The sequence below is a fragment of the Danio aesculapii genome, chromosome 15, assembly GCF_903798145.1.
Source record: "Danio aesculapii chromosome 15, fDanAes4.1, whole genome shotgun sequence".
NCBI classification, from domain to species: domain Eukaryota; kingdom Metazoa; phylum Chordata; class Actinopteri; order Cypriniformes; family Danionidae; genus Danio; species Danio aesculapii.
In genome coordinates, this window is record NC_079449.1 from 24,673,087 (window position 1) to 24,695,442 (window position 22,356).

Here is a 22,356-nt window from a genome sequence, read left to right on the forward strand (position 1 = left end):
CCAGAGTTCATGTCAAGTGTGCTAATTGCATTTGGAATCTGTTACTGTCAACTCTCAAGGTGAGATCCAAAGAGCTGTCACTATCAAGCAAGTATTAAAAAGTGAAAGTTTGATTTATGATTATTATGCTATCCAATTACTTTTGGACCCTTAACAAGTGGGAGGCACATATGCAAACTTGTCATTCCTAGAGTGTTGACCTGATTTGGATGTAAATACCCTCAAATTAAAGCAGACAGTCTGCAATTAAAGCACATCTTCATTTAATTTCAAATCCATGGTGTTGGTGTAAAGAGCCAAAACTGTTAGAATTGTGTCGCTGTCCAAATATTTATGAACCTAACTGTATGTTCACTGACAAATTGATAAATATATTGATAAAAAAATGTAAAAAGCATTCTAGAAGCTAAATAAAGAAAAATTATATAACACATATTTCAGATTTAATGTAAAACATAAATAATTTTATTTGCATATTGGTTATTTTTACATTCAAGCATTTAAAAGTTGCTTACATTGCATATATGGGTATATATATACAGTCAAGCCTAAAATTATTCACACCCCTGGCAAATTCTGACTTAAAGTTACTTAAAGAACTATTTTACTTAAAGAAATATTTTTTCCTCAATGATGCCTGACATCCTCTTCTTATCTTTTGGGAGAAGCCTGTGTCATTTCCAGACAAAAGTAAAAACTTGCTGGTTAAAAGTAATTTGCCAGGGGTATGAATAATTTGAGGCTTGGCTGTTGATGCAGTAACAAGTACATTTGATCAGTTTATACATATCCTGAGAATTTAAGCCATAAACTCCCTATTGTTAACCACATGCTTTCCAACAAGAACAACAAAAAGAGTGAAGCCTAAGCAATAAATATACAATAAATAAATTCACCAAACATCACAAGCAACATAACTATTATGATAGCTTCCCTTCCTAAACATTGCATTTAAGGACTCTGGCATAAATGTATCTCACTTTAAAATATATTCGAGTAAAAACAACATTAGTTCGCAGTAACATTATCTCCTTCATAAGTTGCATTCAGCATGCTCATTCAAAGAGATGAAGTGCTTTTCAGGTGCAGTAGCCTCATCAAATATGAATCTTAGACTCTTAGTTGTTCTTTTCTTCCTCTTCATCTGTCAGTAAACATCTCAGATGGGCTAAGATGCACCACATCTGTAAAATCACACAAAAACAGTAGTATATTTACATACAAGTACCTCTACTGCAACTATAAAAACATTCTAAAGCATCCCTAATATACCCTTTTCAGATATAATTTTAAATACAGTTTGTAATGTAGCTTTTTGTGAATGTAGACACCAAGAAAACACTGGTGGTCCTTTAATATACAGTTGAAGGCAAAATTATTAGCCCTCAAAAGATTTCCCAAGTAAAGTCTAATGCTGATGATACACAGGGCAACTTTTTGAGCAATGTTTCTGGGCAATAATGAAGAGCACTGTTGTTTGACTCTTTTATTATTAAGAATGGGCAACAATATAGAATTTTGTATACCACTGACCTAATAAGTGTCTCACCTGATTGCCCATTGACGCCAACATTGCTCAAACCGTTGCCCAGTGTATCATTGGCATAAGAGAGCAGCACTGCATTTCCTATTATAGACCCCTTTCATCCTCCTTATGCATACAGGCAAAACATAATGGCTAATTTTGCGTTCTATGAAAAAGGTCTATATTTTCTTCTGGAGAAAGTCTTATTTCAGTTGAGTACATTTTACAGGGTGAATATTATTTGCCCTCTTACGAAATTATTTTGACTGTTGGCTACAGAACAAACCACTGTTCTCCAATGACTCCAACTTTCCTATTTAACCACACTTAATTAACCTAGATGCTTTACATTTAACTTTAAGCTGAGTACTAGTATCTTGCAAAGTAAATAGTAACACATTATACACTGTCATCATAGCAAAAACAAAGAAATTAGTCATTAGAAATTGGTTATTAAAACTATAATGTGTTAAACTTTTCTCTGTTAAACAGCACTTGGCAAATGTTTGAAAAAGTATAAGAAATCCTTAAGACATGCCTTCAACTGTAGGCTAAATTGTTTTTTAACCTTACATTTAAAAAATGACATTCGCTGTTTGTTCAAACTACTTATTTAAAATGGGCTGAAACAACACAATTCTTCAGGTTTTGTTGGGAACAACTTAGTTGTTTTCTGTTCAATCTACTTAAATTTGTAAAAAGTACTGAGTTAAAGGGCACCTATGATGAAAATCATCTTTTGTAAGCTGTTTGGACAGAACTGTGTGTAGGTAAAGTGTGTCCACTGTCATATTGTGGTGATATAAAGACAATATGTCTATTTTTTATTTCCTGATGTGGACAATAAATCAGGTTTATTTTGTACATTAACATAACGGATGTTCATACAGCAGTGGATATTAATGTATTTTCTGTCACAATAGCCATGCAAAAACAGTGCAAAGTTAAACATGTGCGCTGTGTGTGTCTGAGTGCATGAACTTTGTAATGACACTGTGTGTGACTCATTGTTGCAGAAAGGCTTGAATTAACTCCACAACAAATACATCAAATAATCATTGGGAAAGTTCTTACTGTAGTATTTCTCACAAACTTTGTGAGATCTGCTTCTTTCATGTCTGTCACTGTGCTGTTTATCTGAAGCAGCCGAGGTGGAGATTGAGGCACACTCTAACAGGCACGTGGGAACAGTGGGTGGGGAGAACCCGCATTAAAGGCACAGGCCACAAAACAGCTATATTGTGTTCAAAGCAGAAAATCCCAACATTCTAAAAGGTATAATAAATAATCTGATGGGTGTTTTGAGCTGAAAATTTACAGACACATTCTGGAGACACAAAAGACTTATCTTAAATTTTGAAAAATGGGTAAAATAGGTGCCCTTTAACTTAAAGGGCCCATAGTTTACCTCTTTTTTATGATTTAATATTAATATTATGGTTCTTCTGAGTGTGCCAGTTTAGGTTCAGTTTAAAACCCAATTCAGATTTTTTATTATAATGTGTTAAAAAGTGTCATGTTGGGGGCGTGTCCACAGTTCGCTGATTTATGGGTGTGTTGCTTCACATGTAAATTAGTTTCGGCTTCCTGCCAACGTAACAAGGGGGCGGGGCCATGAGCTCACCCGCTCTGCGTTTGCAACAGAGTCTGACAGGCAGACAGAAAAAAGCTGGAGTGAGATGATCAGCATTTAGTCGTACATGTACGACTCTGACACAGACCAAGCAGAGAGTACAAAATCATATGTGTCTTAGTACAGTTTTACAGCCAACTGTGTGCTAGTTTCAAGTGCCGAGCTTGTACACAGAAACTAATAACCACGCACACTGAATTAACTTTGACTGAGGCACCGGATGAGCCACTCGAAACCGCAACACGGCACACCAGACACTCTCTGTGGCGCGGCAGAAACATGAAGTGTCCTGAATCGTCGCGCCACGCATTTTTGAATTCTAAACATAGGTTTCTGCAGCGGTCCGCGGCGCCCAGCCGTCGACTTGAGTGTACCCTGATAGAAACCTATGTTTAGAATTCTAAAACGCATGCTAGTTAAGATCACAGGGAGCTTCTGGGATCGCGAGAAATGCAAACGGCTGAAGTATAAGGTAGACTCAATGAGAAGTACACGTTTGCAAACCTACCTAAAGATGCAACCAATAACTCTGATTAGAGCGATAATGTGGAGAATATTGCTCTCGTGTTGAGCCCAATGGGCCTTGCATCTAAAAATAGAGCAAGGGTGTTCCTTTAGTGATATTGCTTCGACTCACGCTAAAAATGGCGGACGTGATTCAACAAACTGAGGATATGATGAGGATACGCGCCTGTCAATCAATATTGGTGGGCGGGGGGACCGCACTCCTAAGTAAAGTTGCGGTCGGTTTGAAAACTGCTCCAATTGGTTTGCTCCAATTTTTTTTATGTTGTTAAATTGAAAAAAAAGCACTGGGTGTGCTTATATCACCCCAATATGACAGTCTATACACCATACATGCACATATGTCTGTCCAAACAGCTTGAAAAGTAGATTTTTTTTTACCATAGGTGCCCTTTAATATGTTGTCCCAAAAGAAATTGATAGTGTGGAACTCATTTTTTAGCTACACCTAATGTAGGAAAAATCAGGAATGTTTATATATAACAGCCACTATTAAAATGTATAAGAATGCTGGGTAAACATGCAATTCACCTCAACTGCAAAGCCCAGTACTCGTCCTGCTGTCAGCACCAGAATCCCCGCAATCTGCAGCCAGTTTGGTGCACAGAGAGCTCGAGACAGCACCTCATGCTCGAAACCATACAGCCACACGGGCAAAACATGGAGCCCTGCTACTGTCAGAATGCCCAACGGAGTCTTGAAGCCTGCATGAAGGCTTAACAGGATTACATGAGAGCACAATCACGTAAAAACACACAGTGTAAAAATCTGAGAAAATGTAATAAAAACCATAGATCAGGTAACTATCTTGGTGTTTCCAGTATTGCTAGCGCTGCGACCAGACATGTTTGGAGCTTCCTCACCTGGGTCCAGTATGCTTAATCCATTACTATTAGCTGCTGAAGTCTTTTTTGTGGAGTACGAGTTACAAATGTGTCCATTTTTATGGTCAGCCGAGGGATAAAATGAACTAAGGCAACATGATCGTTCTTCTAGTTGTCCACCGCTAATTTTTTTTAAAAATATGACATGAACCCCCACAGAGCTTGCTGAGGCCCCCTTGTGGGCCGGGACCTCCCTGTGGGGAACCGCTGCTTTAAAGTACATATTAAATAAAAATAATCATATTGATTTTGTTAGCTCACATTGCTAGTTTTCTGGTGAATAATTCATCTGTGCATGTCTTTAAGAAAAAAAATTCTCTTGTAATAGAAAATAAAATAGAAATCTGTAAATGCACTTTCTATTAGTTGTCAGTTAAATTCTCAGGTTATGTCTGTCTGAGGTATTGAGCGTGGCTAACATTCTAAACCACTCCCCTCCAACTGTCAGTTTTGACAACAAACAGAAATGGTGAGGAGGAGGTGTCTGTTAGGTTGTAATAGCTCTCCCCAAACACTTTTCCCTTTCTTTCTGAATGTAAGGCCTACTTTTTGCAGTAGAAAAAAACAAGCCACGGCCACTGTTTTCTCATTTAACTTTACATTCCTCCAGGAACTCTGAGAAAAAATATAATAATACTAACACGGTCGCAGCTTCCGGTTCATGCAGACTTTAATATGTAATTAAAAGAAATAAATCAAAATCAACACACCATTTGCCATCACAGCTTGTACCCAAACCGGACTCTCTGAGAAAGAGTTCTTCCACTGGGCACCTCTTGCATTGTGGTTGCACACAAATACACACCACTCCACTGAAGACACCAGCCAGCCCCACTTCACACACAAACACACAGCATACAGTCATGATACAAATGCACTTATCACCAAAAATAGGCTACATGCCCACACTCACTGAACTTACATCATAAAGCATGTTCCAGATCATTCCACGTCCTACATTATCAATGACCACGTCCAGCCATGCGCCAAACCTGGAGGTCTGATGCAGCCGACGTGCCACCCATCCATCAACGCCTGACACAAAGATAACATACTAAATCAATAGATGCACACTACAATTCTTTAAATACACCAAAACTAATAAGTGAACAAGTAAAAAGGTTTGTTTGGCAAAGGTCGTACCCTTAAGGTGTAAAAGTGAGCACTCAGCAGGACATGAAAACTTCCTGGTAAGATTTATGACGTTACGTATTGCATGAACATCTATTTTAGTTCAGTGAATTATAAATAATGGGAGTAATTTATGTAAATGAGAATAAAATTAAATGTAAAAAGATATTTAGCTAAAAAAAAATATTTCACAATTATTGTTTTCTAAAGAAAAAAAACAACATGACAACATAGTTTTTCAGATCTTTAAAGAATTTTTAAAAATCTATTTTTATAAAGCATGAAATAAAATAAATATCATTAAATAATTATATTTAACATCAAACTGAATAATATTGTTTATTTTTATATGTTATATTGCTGTAATACTCTTTAATTTAAGTTACATGATTTTAAGACATCTTGTGGTTCTATTGGAAGATTACTGAGGCCCCCTAGTGGCTTAGGCCCCAATAGAGAAGCTTTGTTCTTGCTGATTTGTACAGTTGAAGTCAGAATTATTAGCCCCCCTGAATTATTAACCCCTCTGTTTATTTTTTTTACCCGATTTCTGTTTAAAAGCAAGAAGATTCTTTCAACACATTTCTAAATATAATAGTTTTAATAACTCATTTCTAATAACTGATTTATTTATCTTTGTCATGATGACAGTAAATAATATTTTACTAGATATTTTTCAAGCTTTAATAAGAACGTTATTTTTCTATACAGCTTAAAGTGACATTTAAATGCTTAACTGGGCAGATTAGCGTAATTAGACAAGTCATTGTGTAACGATGGTTTGTTCTGTAGACTATCAAAAAATATAGCATAAAGGGGCTAATTATTTTGACCTTAAAATGTGTTTTTTAAAAATAAAAAAACTGCTTTTATTCTAACCTAAATAAAACAAACAAGACTTTCTCCAGAAGAAAAAATATTATCAGACATACTGTGAAAATTTCCTTGATCTGTTAAACATCATTTGGGAAATATTTAAAAAAGAGAAAAACTGTAAAAATGAATGAACGAATAAACAAACAAACAAATAAAGGTTCCACCAAGGGGTTCTCATTGTAATTTCATAAAATAATCATTTTGAGTTCATAATTTAATAGTAATAAATAATATATTTCATTTTTTTGTTATTGAATATTTTACTCATAACAGGAACTTTTACTTTTTGCAATGGATGTTAAATGTTCTATTTGAAATCCCAAATGCCTGTAAAGAAACTTCATTTTTAAGATTTCATGTATTTATATATATTGATATATGTAGTACTTACCATCCAGAATAATAGATAACACATACAAGGGCACAAAACTTTGTGGGTCTCTATACAGAATCCAGGCAATGAGAACAAGAAGGATCCGGATGTAACCTGTAAAACAATAATAATAAACAAGTTGTTTTACTAAGTAAAAGTCATGTCATTAATGTAGTTAGGGTAATTTCAAATTTGCTTTCCAAATTGTGCTGCGTCAAAAAAACATGTCATGGATTAACTCACCAATTAGGTTGGGAACATACAGAATGACCTGGAAGCCCATTTCACAAACGCTCCTGCAGCAGCCCTTTGTCCACAGTCACCCTCTTCTGTGCCATATTTACACAACCTCGCGTATACTATGTGAATAGCACCTATTCAAAACAGCATTATGATCATGAACATTTATTTCACTGCAGGCGCGACCTCTTCTCTATGTGTGTCATTTACGATAGAGCACATAAACAGAAGTCACTTCCGGCTTGCTGACAGACTTTACACGCGTCATTCCAGTTGCAGTAACACTTAATGTCTTTAGATGGCGCTAAAAGACAATCACCTGAACATAGAGGTTTTTTTTGTTACTTTAATTGAGATTAATGAAAGGTTAGCGCCAAATACACATATGTGCAGCCTGCTAAAGAATATATCTGTATAATTACTTGTTTTGGGTAGATCACGTCAATTAAAAACAAAAGTCAAGCCAGTGATGCTTCTAGTATGAACGAAATTAAAAAGTGTAACAACCGTTTTTGTTAATAATAGACAAAAAAGTAATTCACGTATATAAAAATCAATCAAATAACAAATAAAATAAGAAATAAATAGGCCACACACGTAAATTAATTATATTCATTAAATAAAATATGAAAATCAGGGATATTAATAAATACAGTAATTTATTATAGTCAATAATGAATGTCAAAAGTGATATAATAATTATATAAATAGAACCTAAAATATTTTTTATTAATTTACTCAGGGAAAAAACATGCTGAACATTAAAAAAAGGATTATTAATATGACTACCCGGTAACACATTTTAGGAAGCTGATCAAATAATTTGATAATTATTGCAATAAATTTAATTTATTCTAAAATAGCCAAGGCTTTCTATTCTAGAGCAAACATGTGCTGCCTCCACACAGTACACAATGCCAAAATAATTTTTTTCACCAGGAAAAAAAAGTTGACATATAAAAGTAATCTATGTAACAACATATATGGAGCTTTTGCATAATCTCTTGTCAGAACAGAGGTTGTGTTGAATACACACAATGTACACACAACGTCAAGTAAAATTTAAATAAAACGTACAAATATTAGTTATTTTATATACTCATTAATAAATTAAAACCACATCAAAACCAGCTGTTACTGTTATCTAAAACTAAAAGTGTTACAATTGTCTGTGTCAATAGAAAAAACATGATATATGATAAACATGATATATGAAATATGATAACATAATAAAATTATAAATATTTTTATATATATAAACGTCAAGTAAAATTGAAATAAAACTTGAAAATATTAGAAAAAGTAATGCATTCTAATAGTACACGGTCAATAGTATTGTATATAGGAAAAACTAATACAATGCAACGTCTAAGTAAAAAAAAAATTATGTAAGCTACATTGTAAAACAGAGAAATGAAGTAACGCTATAGGCTACGACTAAATGCTTTTAAAAACAACTAGAATTTTAACCATATTTTGGTAGGTGATAAAAATAATGAAAATCAATTGCTGAGGGCTTTCCAGAGAAAGAAATTTGCTGCCTCCACACGGTGCACTGTTCCAGAAAAAGACATTAAGTTGACCAGAGTCATCCTTTCATTATTCGCTTTTTAATTACAGCATTTCATTTTATTATCGCCTAGTATACACCATGCGCTTTTAAAACAAAGCATGAAGTGTTGTTGAGCTGATGCAACGCGGTGCAAGACGGTTAAGGTGGCTCCTTACAACCACGCAAATATCTAATATCTAATATCAATCACGGAAATTAAAGTCGACTGCACAACAACCGGGTGAGAGGAGCGTCAGCGCTGCATTTCTTGCGCGAAACTGACGCTCATCCGCCCCCTGCACTATGATTGGACAAAACTCACGTGATCCAGTATGGAGGCGTCGGAGCTCGGACGCGTCACTCGTTGATAACGCAAAACTACCGCTTGACTTGATAGGAACACCATACCGAGGGTAAAAAAACAAAACAACGGAAAACAAGGCAACAGGCACCGGTCACACTTTGCACATTTCTGCCATTGCCATGAAATGAGGGCACCATGGGCGCCAAAGAGTCACGGATAGGCTTCCTTTCGTATGACGAGGCCGTTAAAAGAGGTAAGAGGTTTGAGCTTCAGCGATTAACGGCGGTCAGTCAGTTACGCGGCTGCGCTAAGCTAGCGTTAGCAGCGCTAGTCAGCTAGTTAAGCCCACATATTAACTCTTTCTGCAAGCTAACAAGCCTCGACCTGTCATTTCACAGAACTGTTATGCGAAGTAGCGGCTGTTAAATGTCTTGAGGGGTGAAGGTGGGGCTGTTTGGGCTTGTCTTTGTTTTATTGGTGTGATGTTGTTGTCAGTGGTTGTGTCCCAAAACCCAGTGAGTTGTCTGCTTACATTTTTCCGCATACTATTCGCATTCCTAAACTATCGAGAGCCCCAAAAAAAGCAGGCGATGTGAGGTTTTGACACGCAGTCAGTGTCTATCTAGCAGCCGACTAGAAGTGTAACTAATCTGGGTGGTGCTGGAGCGTCTACACTGACAAAACAGATTTCCCTAATCTGTCAACATTTCTCAACACCACCATGGTGTTTATCATGTACCCTGTCACACTTTATCAGCTCTCTCTTCCTAAGCAGACAGTAAAAGTGCTTCTTCTGACACACTCAAATCAGATTTTTGCACTACTGACCAGAGGATTTCCATCGCTTTACCTTCCGTTACTCTTGTGGTTTGGTGTTATTTAGGGGTGATTTTCACTTTCATAGGGAAGTGGGCTTTCTTCAAGGCTTGTTAAGCAACTGAAGAATCATTTAAGCCTGTATTTAAGGAATGCTGTTTTATAAAGTCCAGTTAACAAGTCATTGACAGCTCCAATCAGCTGTGAAATGTGTCCTCATTTAGGATGTAAACAAATATTTAAAGGGAAGATCCTCTCAGTAATAAAGTCCTGCCACATTTACCCATTCTCATATTGTTTTTAAACCTTTATGGCTTTTTGTTGGCTACATATATAAGATATTTAGAATCATTTAAGCCTTGATTCAAGAGACGCTGTTTTAAAAAGTTGAATTGACAAGTCATTGACAGCTCCTATCAACTATAAAATGTGTCCATATTTAGAAGGGAAGGTCTTCTCAGTAACAAAGTCCTGTCACATTTACCCATTCTCGTATTGTTTTTAAAGCTTTATGGCTTTTTTTTATTAACCACATGAATAAGATTTTCAAAAAAAAATTTTTTTTTTTGTAAATTGTTATTATTGTTTTTTTTCTTCTTTTTTTTTTTGGTCATAATAGTCAGTGGGTCACACTGGAATCACCCGAGGGTCAACAAATAGTGTTATTTGTCCAATGAATACTGGTGATAAGGCATATATTTTGACAATGTGTATTGGAAAACTTTTTAATATAAAAATGTATACTTAAAAGAGATCACACATGCGTACACAAATTAATAGAGCAAGTAAATATAACTATTCAAATGATATGCACTAGCTCTGCAATTCATTGGTCTTATATTGATGGATGATGTAATGGGCTCTATGCACAGCTAGAGTTTTATTGCCAACGGTGAAAGCTTAATGCGACTTTTTTCAATTTCACATGGTTGTTTTTACAGCATCGATGTTATAATGTAATTACAATACAATCAGTTAAATAGACTTCAGCATTCATTTAGTTGTTCAAGCGTAAAACGTTGTAACGTTTTAAAAGACCGTTGTAACCACTAGCGCCTTCAGTAGCAACAGGCTAGCGCAGAAATTCCATTGAAAATACTGGCGTAAAATTAACTGTCATATTTTAAAGACATGACGGGGGGTAATGGAATTTAATGCAGTGCTTCTTGTCCGATCTGAGACCCACTTCATATCATATATCTAACAGGCAGTGAAGATCGCTGATTTCTAAAGAAGTCAGATCTTAAATGTGACCATTTTGTAACGAAAAGACAATTCATCGGAAACCCTTGGGCTGCCTGGCTGAAAATTAAAAGTCTGTGTGCATATAGCCCATTAAAGTAAAGATAGTTTGATTAAATGTATTTGAGACTATAGAATGCATCCACCTACTATAAATCTGAATTTTCAGTGATCAATTCACAAGTGGTCAGCCGAAATGCATCACTATTTCTACTTGGTTTTAAGTTGCATTCACATGCACGTCTTGTGACCACTTGTGTTCAGATCGTGAAGACCCTTCCTTCCTTATTTCATCAGGCTCAAATCCAGTTTGACAGGAGAGCTGAGTGTAACGCATGACAACTATTGAATCCCTTGTAACACAGCTTGTGAGTGAGTGCGAAAGCCAGCAGAATGTGGATGACACCTGCAACTTCGATTGTAATTCATTTGTTTTAATATAGCGCAGTGAAGAGTGCCTTGTTTTGATGCACTTTCTTTAAACAAGTCCCAAAATGCTCACATGTTTGGTCAGTAGGCAGAGAGTAGGTGGTCTTTTGTCACTGTTTTAATGCATTTGACCACATGAGCGTTACACTATAAAAACAATTCGAACTAATTTGTTTGTGATTGTCACACGATGTGGTCAAAGTGCACAAGCTAAAAATATTAAAGGCCCTGTTGTTTACACCTATGTTTAATACTGATTGCTTTATGGTGAGACAAAAACTCATCTTAATAACAGGTGCAAATCTGACCTTAGACTGACAGTGACAAATACATGTACTGTAAGTTAATCTCTGATGTGGCATAAACATTTCTTCATTCCAAAGCTGTGCATCTGGTTTTTGTTTGTTTGGGTGAAGATATAAGTTAGTGTTTATATCGAATAAATGTCAGTATACTCTTGAGTTCTTCTGCCAGTCATGTTCATCCCTTGTCATAACTGCTTTAGTGATCTGACCACAGATTTGGGTTCCTATGCATTGATAATGTCCAGTTTAGGTTTCTGAAACTGAAATCTGTGTGGCAGTCATGCTGGCAGTCAGACTGGCATCTCTTGATGCTGGTTTGTTTATGTGCGTCTAGTGTTTAGAGCTGATACTGGCACCTGAGATCAAGTGCGTCAGCGCTGCTTATCTTTCCCCACCTTGATGAACAAGCAGAATTTAGCTGAGCATTATTTGCATCTTTGTTTCTCTTACCAGGAAACCACAGACCAGGATTTACATTCTGGCCAAATCTATAGCAACTACAGCGGAATTCAGATGCTTTTTGCCTCTTCATCTTGTTGACATAATTGCTGACATAATGTTTCACAAGCTAAACATGGTCTCCTGTGAGTCACCTAAGAGTGTTGAAGTAAAAAAATAAATAAATAGTGTGTTTTTATTCTACAGTATTGTGTGTGCTTGCGTGTTGGTGGGGAGAGGGAGTTAGCTGGCCCTGAGCCCGTTAGCAGAGGTAGAATTACCCTAATTGTTCCAGCTGCACCCACACGGTGGTGGCACATTTATTGCAGCTTTTTGTGCCATGCTGCCCTATAGCCAATATTGCTGACATCACTTCATTACAATAAGGTAGTGTTGAGGGGGAATGGCGTTCACGTCAGCATTTTATTCTTAGTGACATTAATGACTTGTTCTTGATTGTGTAATGGCTTTTCCTAAATTCTAAATTATGTATGATGGATTATATTGAAATAAAATTAATAGTAGTACTTTTTGATAATGCACATTTGACAGCTTGAGTTGACAGTAGTAATGTTTTGAGCTTGAGATGGGAGAGGCTGATGCAAATTTTACTTTGATGGAACAGATTATTCTTTAACCTTTTCATATTGTTTTTCATATTTGCAATTCATGATAACCACAGGTAAAGGGCATATAGTTAAAAGTAGCTTAATTTTTACAGTGTTTATTAGCTTAAACAGTTTACAACAGTAAAACTGCTTAGTAAACAGTTAGTAAACAGTTTATTTATTTTTTGCATTTTTGCCTTTAGTATGATTGGACAGTTTGCAGAATGGAAGTGAATCTGTAGAGAGAAAAAGCTCAGTCAGTGAGCCAGCACTCCTGCCTGGGACACTAGAAGTGCAATATTGGTACATGTCACTGTGGCACCAGTGAAACAAAACATTATCATTATGTCAAAATCTGGAGCCCTCTACACTTAAAACGCATACTTCTGCCGAGTTCAGACTGCACAATTTTAGCCCGATTTTGACTCACAGGTTTTGGGAAATTGTTGACAAATGCCTAAAATCACAGGTAAATCAGTGCTCGTTCACTCGAGCGATAATCACACAGTGCGAACTATCAAAGACGCGATCTGAGAGAATCACAGATGAGTCACTGACACCCGCGAGATAGTTGGCATGCTGAATATCTTGACCTGTCGGCAATTCAAAATCATGTTGTGTGAAATGTGTCCTGATTGAAAATAACATCAGCGATTAACTACAGCCAATGAGAAAGCTGCATGCAGGTCAGCGGGAAGTTCGGGGAGGAGTTCCGAAGGTATAAACTATATTAACAAGCCTGTCTTCGATTGAGAAAAAGGCTGCCTTTCGGTCTATTTTGACCCACAAAATGGAGGAAAAACTAGTGGAAATTTGGCAGGTGCACCCATGTCTGTTTGATAGGGCTGCACGATTAATCGAAAAAAGATCACAATCTCGATTCGACCCTACACACGATATTAAAGAACCCCTATTATACATTAAAAAGGGCCATATTTCGGTTTTATGGGTCTCCAACAACATACTGATATGCATGCAAGGTCAAAAAACTATATCATGGTCTTAAAATACATTTATTTTTACCTAATTATCCCAGCGACTCCCATATCAATCGTTCAGCAAATCATTTGTTCCCAAACCCCTCCTTAGCGCAAAGCTAATCTGCAATGATTGGACCGATGACAGCCTGTTGCGATTGGTCGACAGCGTTCAGCGCAAGACAGCACAGCGTGGTTTATTACTTTATCTCACTAAATATATCTTTTATGGGTAGCACAGTGGCTCAGTGGTTAGCATTGTCGCCTCACAGCAAGAAGGTCACTGGTTTGAGTCCCGGCTGAGCCAGTTGGCATTTCTGTGTGGAGTTTGCATGTTCTCTCCGTGTTCGCGTGGATTTCCTCTGGGTTTCCCCCACAGTCCAAAGACATGCGGTATAAATAAATAAATTGGCCATAGTGTATGTGTGTGAATGAGTGTTTCCAAGTACTGGGTTGCAGCTGGAAGGGCATCCGCTGTGTAAAACATGTTGGCGGTTTATTTCACTGTGGCTGAATTAAGGGACTAAGCAGAAAGAAACTGAATGAATTAATTAATGAAAAATTGGCCCTAGTGTATAAGTGTGTGTGAATGTGAGAGTGTATGGGGGTTTCCCAGTAATGGGTTGCGGCTGGAATGTTTTCGCCACGTAAAACATATGCTGGAACAGTTTGCGGTTCATTCCGCTGTGGCGACCCCTGATAAAAAAGAGACTAATCCAAAAGAAAATGAATCTTTTCATACATAAAAACACATTTGTTTGTAATTTGCAAGTGGGAATTTTACAGGTATACTGTGACCGCTGTAAATTTATAAACGCCTTTACTGGAAAATGATGATATATTGTGCAACATCTAATTTGTTTATGAGTATGAGTTCGCACAAATCAACAAAATATTACTTGGATTATTACGTTTCATTAGAAAAGCAAGCATACATCAAGAATACTTGAGTTTGCAAGTTTCCCAATGTACATGAAAGCACACATGATAAATACAAACACTATGAAACATAACAAGAAGAGTGTTGCTTTGATTAATATTATTCCAGCTGTGGCATTCTTTAAAAAAGCTCTTGGAATCATTAACATGAAATTTGCAGGTTTCACTCCAATGCTCATCCTCAAAGATTTTCAGTGGCTTTCCTCCAAGATGAACGTTCAATACTGTTCTGTATTATAAACCCTGTCGCCTGGTGCCCACAGACATTGTTCCCGGTCATACAGTGAGCCCAGGCAGTCCCCTGTCAGCATGACTGAGCGAGAGTCCTCTGAGATTCCAGGCCATCGAATCCATCTGAGATAATTAAATGTCGTCTTAAGGAATTCATGTTTATTTATACTGTTTACCTATAATGGTCAGGCGTCTCATTTGTACTCAGCTCGTCCTTGTAGTCTCGTGCCTAGAATGTAAGGTTGCCACCACCTACAGACCTACATTAAAAAAGCTTGCCGAGAACTCAAAGTAGGTCATGTTTCTGGGTAGAAACGCAGTGAAATGAGTTTTACTGTATGATCCAGTGTATCCTGCAGGCTTCCAACAGTAACTCAGAGCGTTATGGATCTGACTGTCTCTGCTCTGAGGGGAAGCGCTCTGACTGGACGAGGAAAGGGAAAATCAAAGCGGCTGTGAATGCTTTAGCAGTCTGTCGCTGTGCTATTTCAAAGAGGAGACCTGTCACTGAATTCCCTAAGGCAAGACGATATTTGCATTTCCTCGTTTCTTTTTCATCCCGTTAACATGAATAGCGCTGAATCTGTTCCTCTGTTGGAAAAAGGTTTGCGTGTCTTATAGTTTTCTGTTTAGAGATTATTTTGGAAAATATTTATTATACGCAGTAATGCAGTCAGGTTGATGGTAAAAACAGGGAGTGTTATTGGAAAATAATTGAGGTCATTATAGCAGAGAATGTAGGTTAATTTATCTCAGTGCTGTACTGTGATTACTTAACCTGGTCCATAAAAAGTAGATCTTTAACTAGCTGTTGTGACAAAGTATATTTCCATGTATAGGACTCATTTTTCTTGTTGTTTCTTTTTTTATATTATTATTTATTTATTTAATTGTTTTTTATTTTGCTTATGAAGTGTTTGGAAAATTGTTTACCTAATCCCAGTTTCTTCTTTTTATTTTCATACATTCATTTTCTTTTCGGCTTAGTCCCTTTATTATTTAATTTTATTTATGAAGTGTTTGGAAATTTGTTTACCAAATTTCAGTTTCATCTCTTTTATTTTATTAAAAAAATTTTTATTTTATTTTATTTTATTTATGAAGTCTTTGGAAAATTGTTTACCTAATTTCAGTTTCATCTCATCTCATTTTATTTTATTTTATTTTATTTTATTTTATTTTATTTTATTTTATTTTATTTTATTTTATTTTATTTTATTTATGAAGTCTTTGGAAAATTGTTTACCTAATTTCAGTTTCATCTCTAAATTTTTATTTTATTTTATTTTATTTTATTTTATTTTATTTTATTTATGAAGTGTTTGGAAAATTGTTTACCTAATTTCAGTTTCATCTCTAAATTGAATTATTTTATTTTATTTTATTTTATTTTATTTTATTTTATTTTATTTTATTTTATTTTATTTTATTTTATTTTATTTTATTTTATTTTATTTTATTTTATTTTATTTTATTTTATTTTATTTTATTAATTGCTGCCCAGTCTTGCCTTTTAATCACCTTAAAAACTGGTCAGGCATTTTTCCTGCACATGTACAGCATATTTCTGCTGCATAAAACATTTTCATTGTCATCACCATTTCACTGGAACATCTGTTGCCGTGCTTGTGTTTATGAATTTAGCATGTTGTTCACCTCATTTATTGGCTTTCTCCTGCCGAAAATTATACAGAATAATCATACTACATCCAGGTCTATTTAAATGCCCAGGGACAGCCTGCAGAGCTATATTAGCACACATCTACTGACCTGTCGACTTTGAAGCATCTCAGATGGAGCGATGTGCTAGACAGTCTGAGTATTCTGCATCACAAGAAACCACATTGACCAACCTCAACCTTTCCCCTTGTAGAGTATTTTGATCTGTAGATTGTGACTAAGGTGAATAGTTGTCATTTGTGGATTTAAAGGTTCTTTCATGCATGCTGAATTTTTATGACCCTCAGAGCTTTAAACTGTTTTCTCAGGCAATCCTTTAGGGTTCTCTCCCTGTGTCATGTCCAGGAGTATTTCCTGTCATGATATCTTCAAATCACAAAGTACCCATTTTTTCCCGGTATTATGAATTGTGACAAGACTGTTGAGTAAAAATGCTCTGCTTGGTCGTAGAGTATTGTAGACTGCAAAGGTCAGATTCCAGAATTAAACCTCAATTCATTTTTTATAGGGAAATTGATTTTGAGCGATTGCCATTAAAACAGAACAGAGGGTGTAATTGAATATATATTAGTAATTGTCTTTATCTTTTTTTTTAATCAATAATGTTTAATAGCAGAATTTGTTCAGAAAATCTTCATTACAAATCATCACGCAGTTGAAAAAGTCTACCAATCAAGAGTTTTGCGGTGAAGAAAATGCAACAATATTTATTTTTATTTATTTATTTTTTTAGCTCTGGCCAGTTCCATAAAGCACCACAGATGATGCAACCGAGTCAGACTTACTACAATAACTAGACATATTTATTGTATTTCAAGATATTATTGAAGTTTTTATAGATATAACTAACAACTTTTTATATTACTCCATATTGTTTAATTCAGTAGTTTCATTCACGATGCTCTATGTTATTGTATTTTCCTTAACTGATGTCTCTCTTTTTTATAAAAGTAATAATAATACAGCTTTAAGTACCTGACAGATATGATACTTAGCACTTTAATGATCTTTTTGTCGTGATTATAGTGTCACAATATCAGAACATCTGAACTATCCACAAGTATTGCATGTCAACTACCCTTGTACAGTAGGATATAAACAGTGCTACTTTCCATTGACTTATTGGAAGAACTTGTTTAAGTTTAGCAATAAAAAGAAAAAGTGGTCTTTTTTTTTTAGTGAGTTGTTAGTATATTTGTCTTTAGGGATTTCATGCGTATTCGCAATAGTCACATCACAAGATCAGATTGTTTATTAAAGATTAAAAGATGAAGATATTTTTAAATTGTATTTTGTATTATTGAATTAAATTATTGATACAGTGATGTTATTTTACACTTTATTGCATTTGAATACCGTTAGCCTCCCCTCAAAACCTTAATGCACTGTTTATTTATAGCTTTTGTTTTTGCAAATTTAGATTTTAAAGATACTTAATCACCCCAGTCAACTTAAATTCTTGAAATCTTTCCCAATAGAGGCCGACAATTTTATTACAGATATGAAAGTTCTCGTTTTAACCTCCTTTCAGAAGCTTAGCATTGTATGTCTGCATGGTGAATGTGATTTTCCATATCCGTATTTCTCTCCAGGTCTTGAGTACAGCACATAAAGCATTATAATAAACACGGTTCCAGCTCAAAGTCTCACTTTTTTGCTGAAATTGTACTTTCACTAGATTGCATGTGATGTTTGTCTGTTGTCATAAATTTTAGTATCAGTGAAGTTGTCACATCATGCACGACATGTAACATTTACTGAGCACTGACCAATAGTCTGAATTAACCTTTGACTATATGTTGTTTAGACTTGACATACCAAGCCGACAGTCGGTTGTCATTGAATGGTCCTTTTTTTAAAGCTATGTGGTTACACTCAATCTGAAAAATATTTCTTGCTGTAGCTTAATTAAATTATGACACACATTTCCATTCATTTGAATTGTGATAGATTAACTTATTTTGGTCAAATGAAACCTAAAGGCAAAATTAATTTTGATCCAATGAGGTTGAATTAATTTTTACATTGTGAGTTACATTGTGAATTAAACTTGCTTGGAACACATCTTTCACTTGTGGAGCCAATTAATCTCATTCACTTAATTTGGACCAAAAATTTCAGTTATTTGTTGCAGTCCAGACTCTTAATAAAGCTTACTGTTGACTAAGACTGACCTCAGAACTAGCATTAGCACAGTTATGGCTCACTGAGTGAAGCAACAAACATTAATGGTGTTAATGAAGCTGCCAACACCCAAACATGAATGCTACTCCTCTGCAAGGCAGTAACCCCAACATTCAAGATTCTAAATCTTCAAACTAAGTAAAGGGTAATCATTAACAAGTCTTTCTCAACTTAAAACACCTAAGATTACTTTTATTGTCAACATTTTTTTTAATGCAATCTTAATCTTAATGCAATCCCAAGCAAAGTATGCTGGGAACTACTTATCCATTACCAAGGTAGTTATACCAACAGAATTCCTTCATGATGTCCCAACACAAAACAGTTAAGTTAATTAAAAATTTTCTTTACAGACTGAAAAAGTTATTCATTGGGTTTACAATTTTTTTTAAGGTAAGTGGTTGCAAACAATTTCTTTGGGCTAAATTTAAACAATTTAAACAAATTAAATTTAGTTATGTTTAACTTAATTTGTTTGTTTAAATTAAGGTCTTTATAAATTATGGGTTTCACTTACCTTAAAAATGATTTACTAAATCCAATGAATAATTTTTTTCACATTTAAACACAAACTGTTCTAAAAGTTACAAGAATTGTGTCGTTTTTGCTTGTTTTAAACAAGTAGATTGAACAAGAAGCAAAAATGTTTTTACCATTTTATTTATTTTTAACAAATAATATTAGTACTTTGACTACTTTGAGGTAGGCATGGAATGATAACCGTTTTCAAGGTATACCGCGGTTTGGAAAAGTCAAGGTTTTAAAATTGCCAAGATTTTCTGTTATACTGTTTCTAGGGTATATGCAAGATTTTTATTTATTTTTTTTACATTTTAGTTTGTTTAAGACAGCATTATCTCCAGAGGAAAAGATATCCAAAGATGCAGTTTTAAATAGTGTTTTTGAAACTAATATAGACAGCAGAAGGCTGACATGTTTACTGTACCAAAATATTTAAAATGTTTCATAAAATAAAATATTGTATTCAAAAGCGGGAAAAAGTTTAACGTTTAAAAAGAATGTTATATGAGCAGTAAATACAATAGCGTGAAACTGTGATATTTTTATCCAAGATTATCATACCGTCAGAATATTATACCGGCCCATGCCTACTTTGGGGTCTTTTTGGTCATTTGAACATGTTAAATCATCATGAACGATGAGAGAATGATGAGAGTTCTGATTGGCTGTTAATTTGAACAAATCAGTGAAAGTGTTTACTTTTGGTTATGGTTTGTCCATTCGCAACACTACTTTCGATTTCCCAGTTTGACACTTCACTCAACTGTCATCACCACTGGTTCTCTTGTGACTTGATGTGTCTGAATACAAAACTTCTGTATTTCTGAAGATCAAAATGAAACCAAGCCATTAACTTTCCGTTTTCGATTTCAACTTGATGGTCTAGAATAGATTAACTTATGGACCTTTTAGTGAATCAAAAACTATGTAGTTCAAACCAGTGATTCTTTTGAGTCAGGAGTAATAAGCATCAATCAGTATCCATCCATCAGTTTCAAACACACTGAATAAACTCACTGAATCAGTCATATGCAGTTATTAAAGCAGCATTTGACTCACTCAGTGACCGATAAGTTCGTGCATTTAATAGAAAATTGAAATCAGCGTGATTTACTGTTTGCATATGCCCTTTGGCAAACTATATTCAGAAGAAATTATTTTTAGTTAAAGCATACATTGATATTTTGGAAAAACATGTCAGGAGCTCTTCATAATGATCACTGAGTTCATCAGAGCTCAAATGACTGCGACCAAGAAGCTGATCAGAGCACAGCTGCTCTGCTTCAACGATACGCTAACACATGTTATTACAAGCAAGTGGCATTTCTTGAATGCTTTTATTGAGGATGTACTATACGCTGCATTTCTAAGTCTACTTGGATATCTACGCAAGTGGTGTTTCCAAGTCAAAGTCCACTCCGTTCTTTCGGAAAAGCATTTCTGGAAATCTGTTTGCAGAGAGCATGGTGTCTTGGCTCTGACCCTGTTATGGATGGGTCAAACAGAACAGTGCTGTGGTTTATGAGCAGGTCTGTGATGTATTGTGCTGGGCAGTACAAGGCTATGAGTGGAAAGAACGAAGCAGCAGCGGCCTCCTGTAAGTGTCTGGGTTAAATACAGGCTGCAGAGGCGGTGATGTTTAAATGGGATGGGTGCATGTCTGTGTGTGAGAGAAAGAGACGAAGGAGTATTGGCTGTAGTCCCTTTCTGCTATCATAACTCAACATGCTCTAAGCTACAGAGGAGAGAATGTGCAAAGATGGCAATGACTTTGACTTGTAAGAAGGTTGCTTGAGAGTCATAGATACCTTTCTCAGGCCTAAGGTCTGTTAGTACCAAATGTGAATTTTTTAGCATGAAATGAAGTGAAATGATGAACTGCTTCACTGCCCAAGGTTTTGTGTAGACTAGAGAGCCTCATGCACCTAGCGATCCAGGTTTCAATGTGGTAGAAATCCTGTCCTCATTTTTTGCACTCCATGTTTTTACATTTAACGTTTTGAATAACTTTACATTTTTAAAATTGTAATATGTAACAGTTTATTAATAAATTGTAATAATATACGCTACCTTTCAAATGTTTTGGTTCAGTTAGAATTTTGTATTGTTTTATTCAGAGGTTTTAGTCAATAAGAATTTAGTAAATTTCTGAATTGATATGCTTTATTATGCTTGAAAATGAAGCATGAAATTAAATTGTTTTTCTGTTCAGAATTCAAAATTATGAATTGTTTTCAGATATGCACACTTCTTTTGAATTTTTGATTTATCAAAGGAAAAAAAAATTCCTATATGATTTCTGAAAAATGTAGTGTCCTATAGTTGTTTTCAGTATTAATTATACAGTAATAATGACTTTTTTTTCACTACGTTGATTTTGCAAGAATTGTGTGACACTGGTGACTGGAAAATGGCTGTTGAAATTCAACTTTACCGAAATAGAAAAAAATGATAACAGTAGATTGGATGGAAGGAGGTTCTCCAAAGGTGCTCAGTAGATTCAGAGACTTAAACAGGTCTATGTATTGGACAAAATGACTGCATGTCTACATATGAAGACTGGTATTTTTCTGAAGAGGTGGAAAAGTGTTACAACATCTTTAGATATGTACATTTAGAGGTTACTTAACCTATCACCAATGTAATTTGAGGTAACTACAATGTAACACAATGTAACATGTACAAATGTATCCTCTGAAAAGTAATTATGATGGCAGTATTTTTTATTTATTTATTAATTTATTTTTAGTATTTTCTTTTAATTAAACATTTTTATTTTATAATATAATTTTATTTTATGTATTCCCTCATCTGTAAGGGATTAAATTGTTAGGGAAGCGGTTGTTCTGAAAAAAATATTAAAAAATCTTAATCAAAAAGTAAAAAGAAAAAGAAAAGAAATTCAGCTTTACCATTGCAATACATATTTAACAAAACAAAAA

At 35.1% G+C, this 22,356-nt stretch overlaps 2 protein-coding genes across 4 annotated transcripts in view; one reads left to right on the top strand and one right to left on the bottom strand.

Moving 5' to 3' along the window:
* Positions 1–457: 457 nt before the first annotated feature.
* si:ch1073-145m9.1 (uncharacterized) lies at positions 458–7,536 on the bottom strand. Its single transcript, XM_056474576.1, has 6 exons — positions 7,191–7,536; positions 6,966–7,061; positions 5,490–5,602; positions 5,278–5,401; positions 4,215–4,387; positions 458–1,184 (listed from the first exon to the last, which is right to left on the bottom strand). The coding sequence occupies exons 1-6, from the start codon at positions 7,228–7,230 to the stop codon at positions 1,119–1,121; spliced, it is 612 nt and encodes a 203-aa protein (XP_056330551.1). The 5' UTR covers positions 7,231–7,536; the 3' UTR covers positions 458–1,118.
* Positions 7,537–9,094: 1,558 nt separating this feature from the next.
* The window catches only part of usp32 (ubiquitin specific peptidase 32), an 84,897-nt gene continuing 71,635 nt past the window's right edge, over positions 9,095–22,356 (top strand). For all 3 annotated transcript variants that reach the window (XM_056473179.1, XM_056473181.1, XM_056473180.1), the window contains exon 1: positions 9,095–9,296. In XM_056473179.1, coding sequence (XP_056329154.1) covers positions 9,239–9,296 — 58 coding nt within the window. In that variant the 5' untranslated portion in view covers positions 9,095–9,238. The remainder of the gene's footprint in view (positions 9,297–22,356) is intronic.

Coding starts and splice junctions, on each gene's coding strand:
- si:ch1073-145m9.1 (XM_056474576.1), bottom strand. CDS start 7,230: ATGGGCTTCCAGGTCATTCTGTATGTTCCCAACCTAATTG. Junction 5,603..6,965: donor GTTATCTATTATTCTGGATG/GTAAGTACTACA, acceptor TCTTTGTGTCAG/GCGTTGATGGATGGGTGGCA. Junction 4,388..5,277: donor ACAAGCTGTGATGGCAAATG/GTGTGTTGATTT, acceptor GCCTTCATGCAG/GCTTCAAGACTCCGTTGGGC.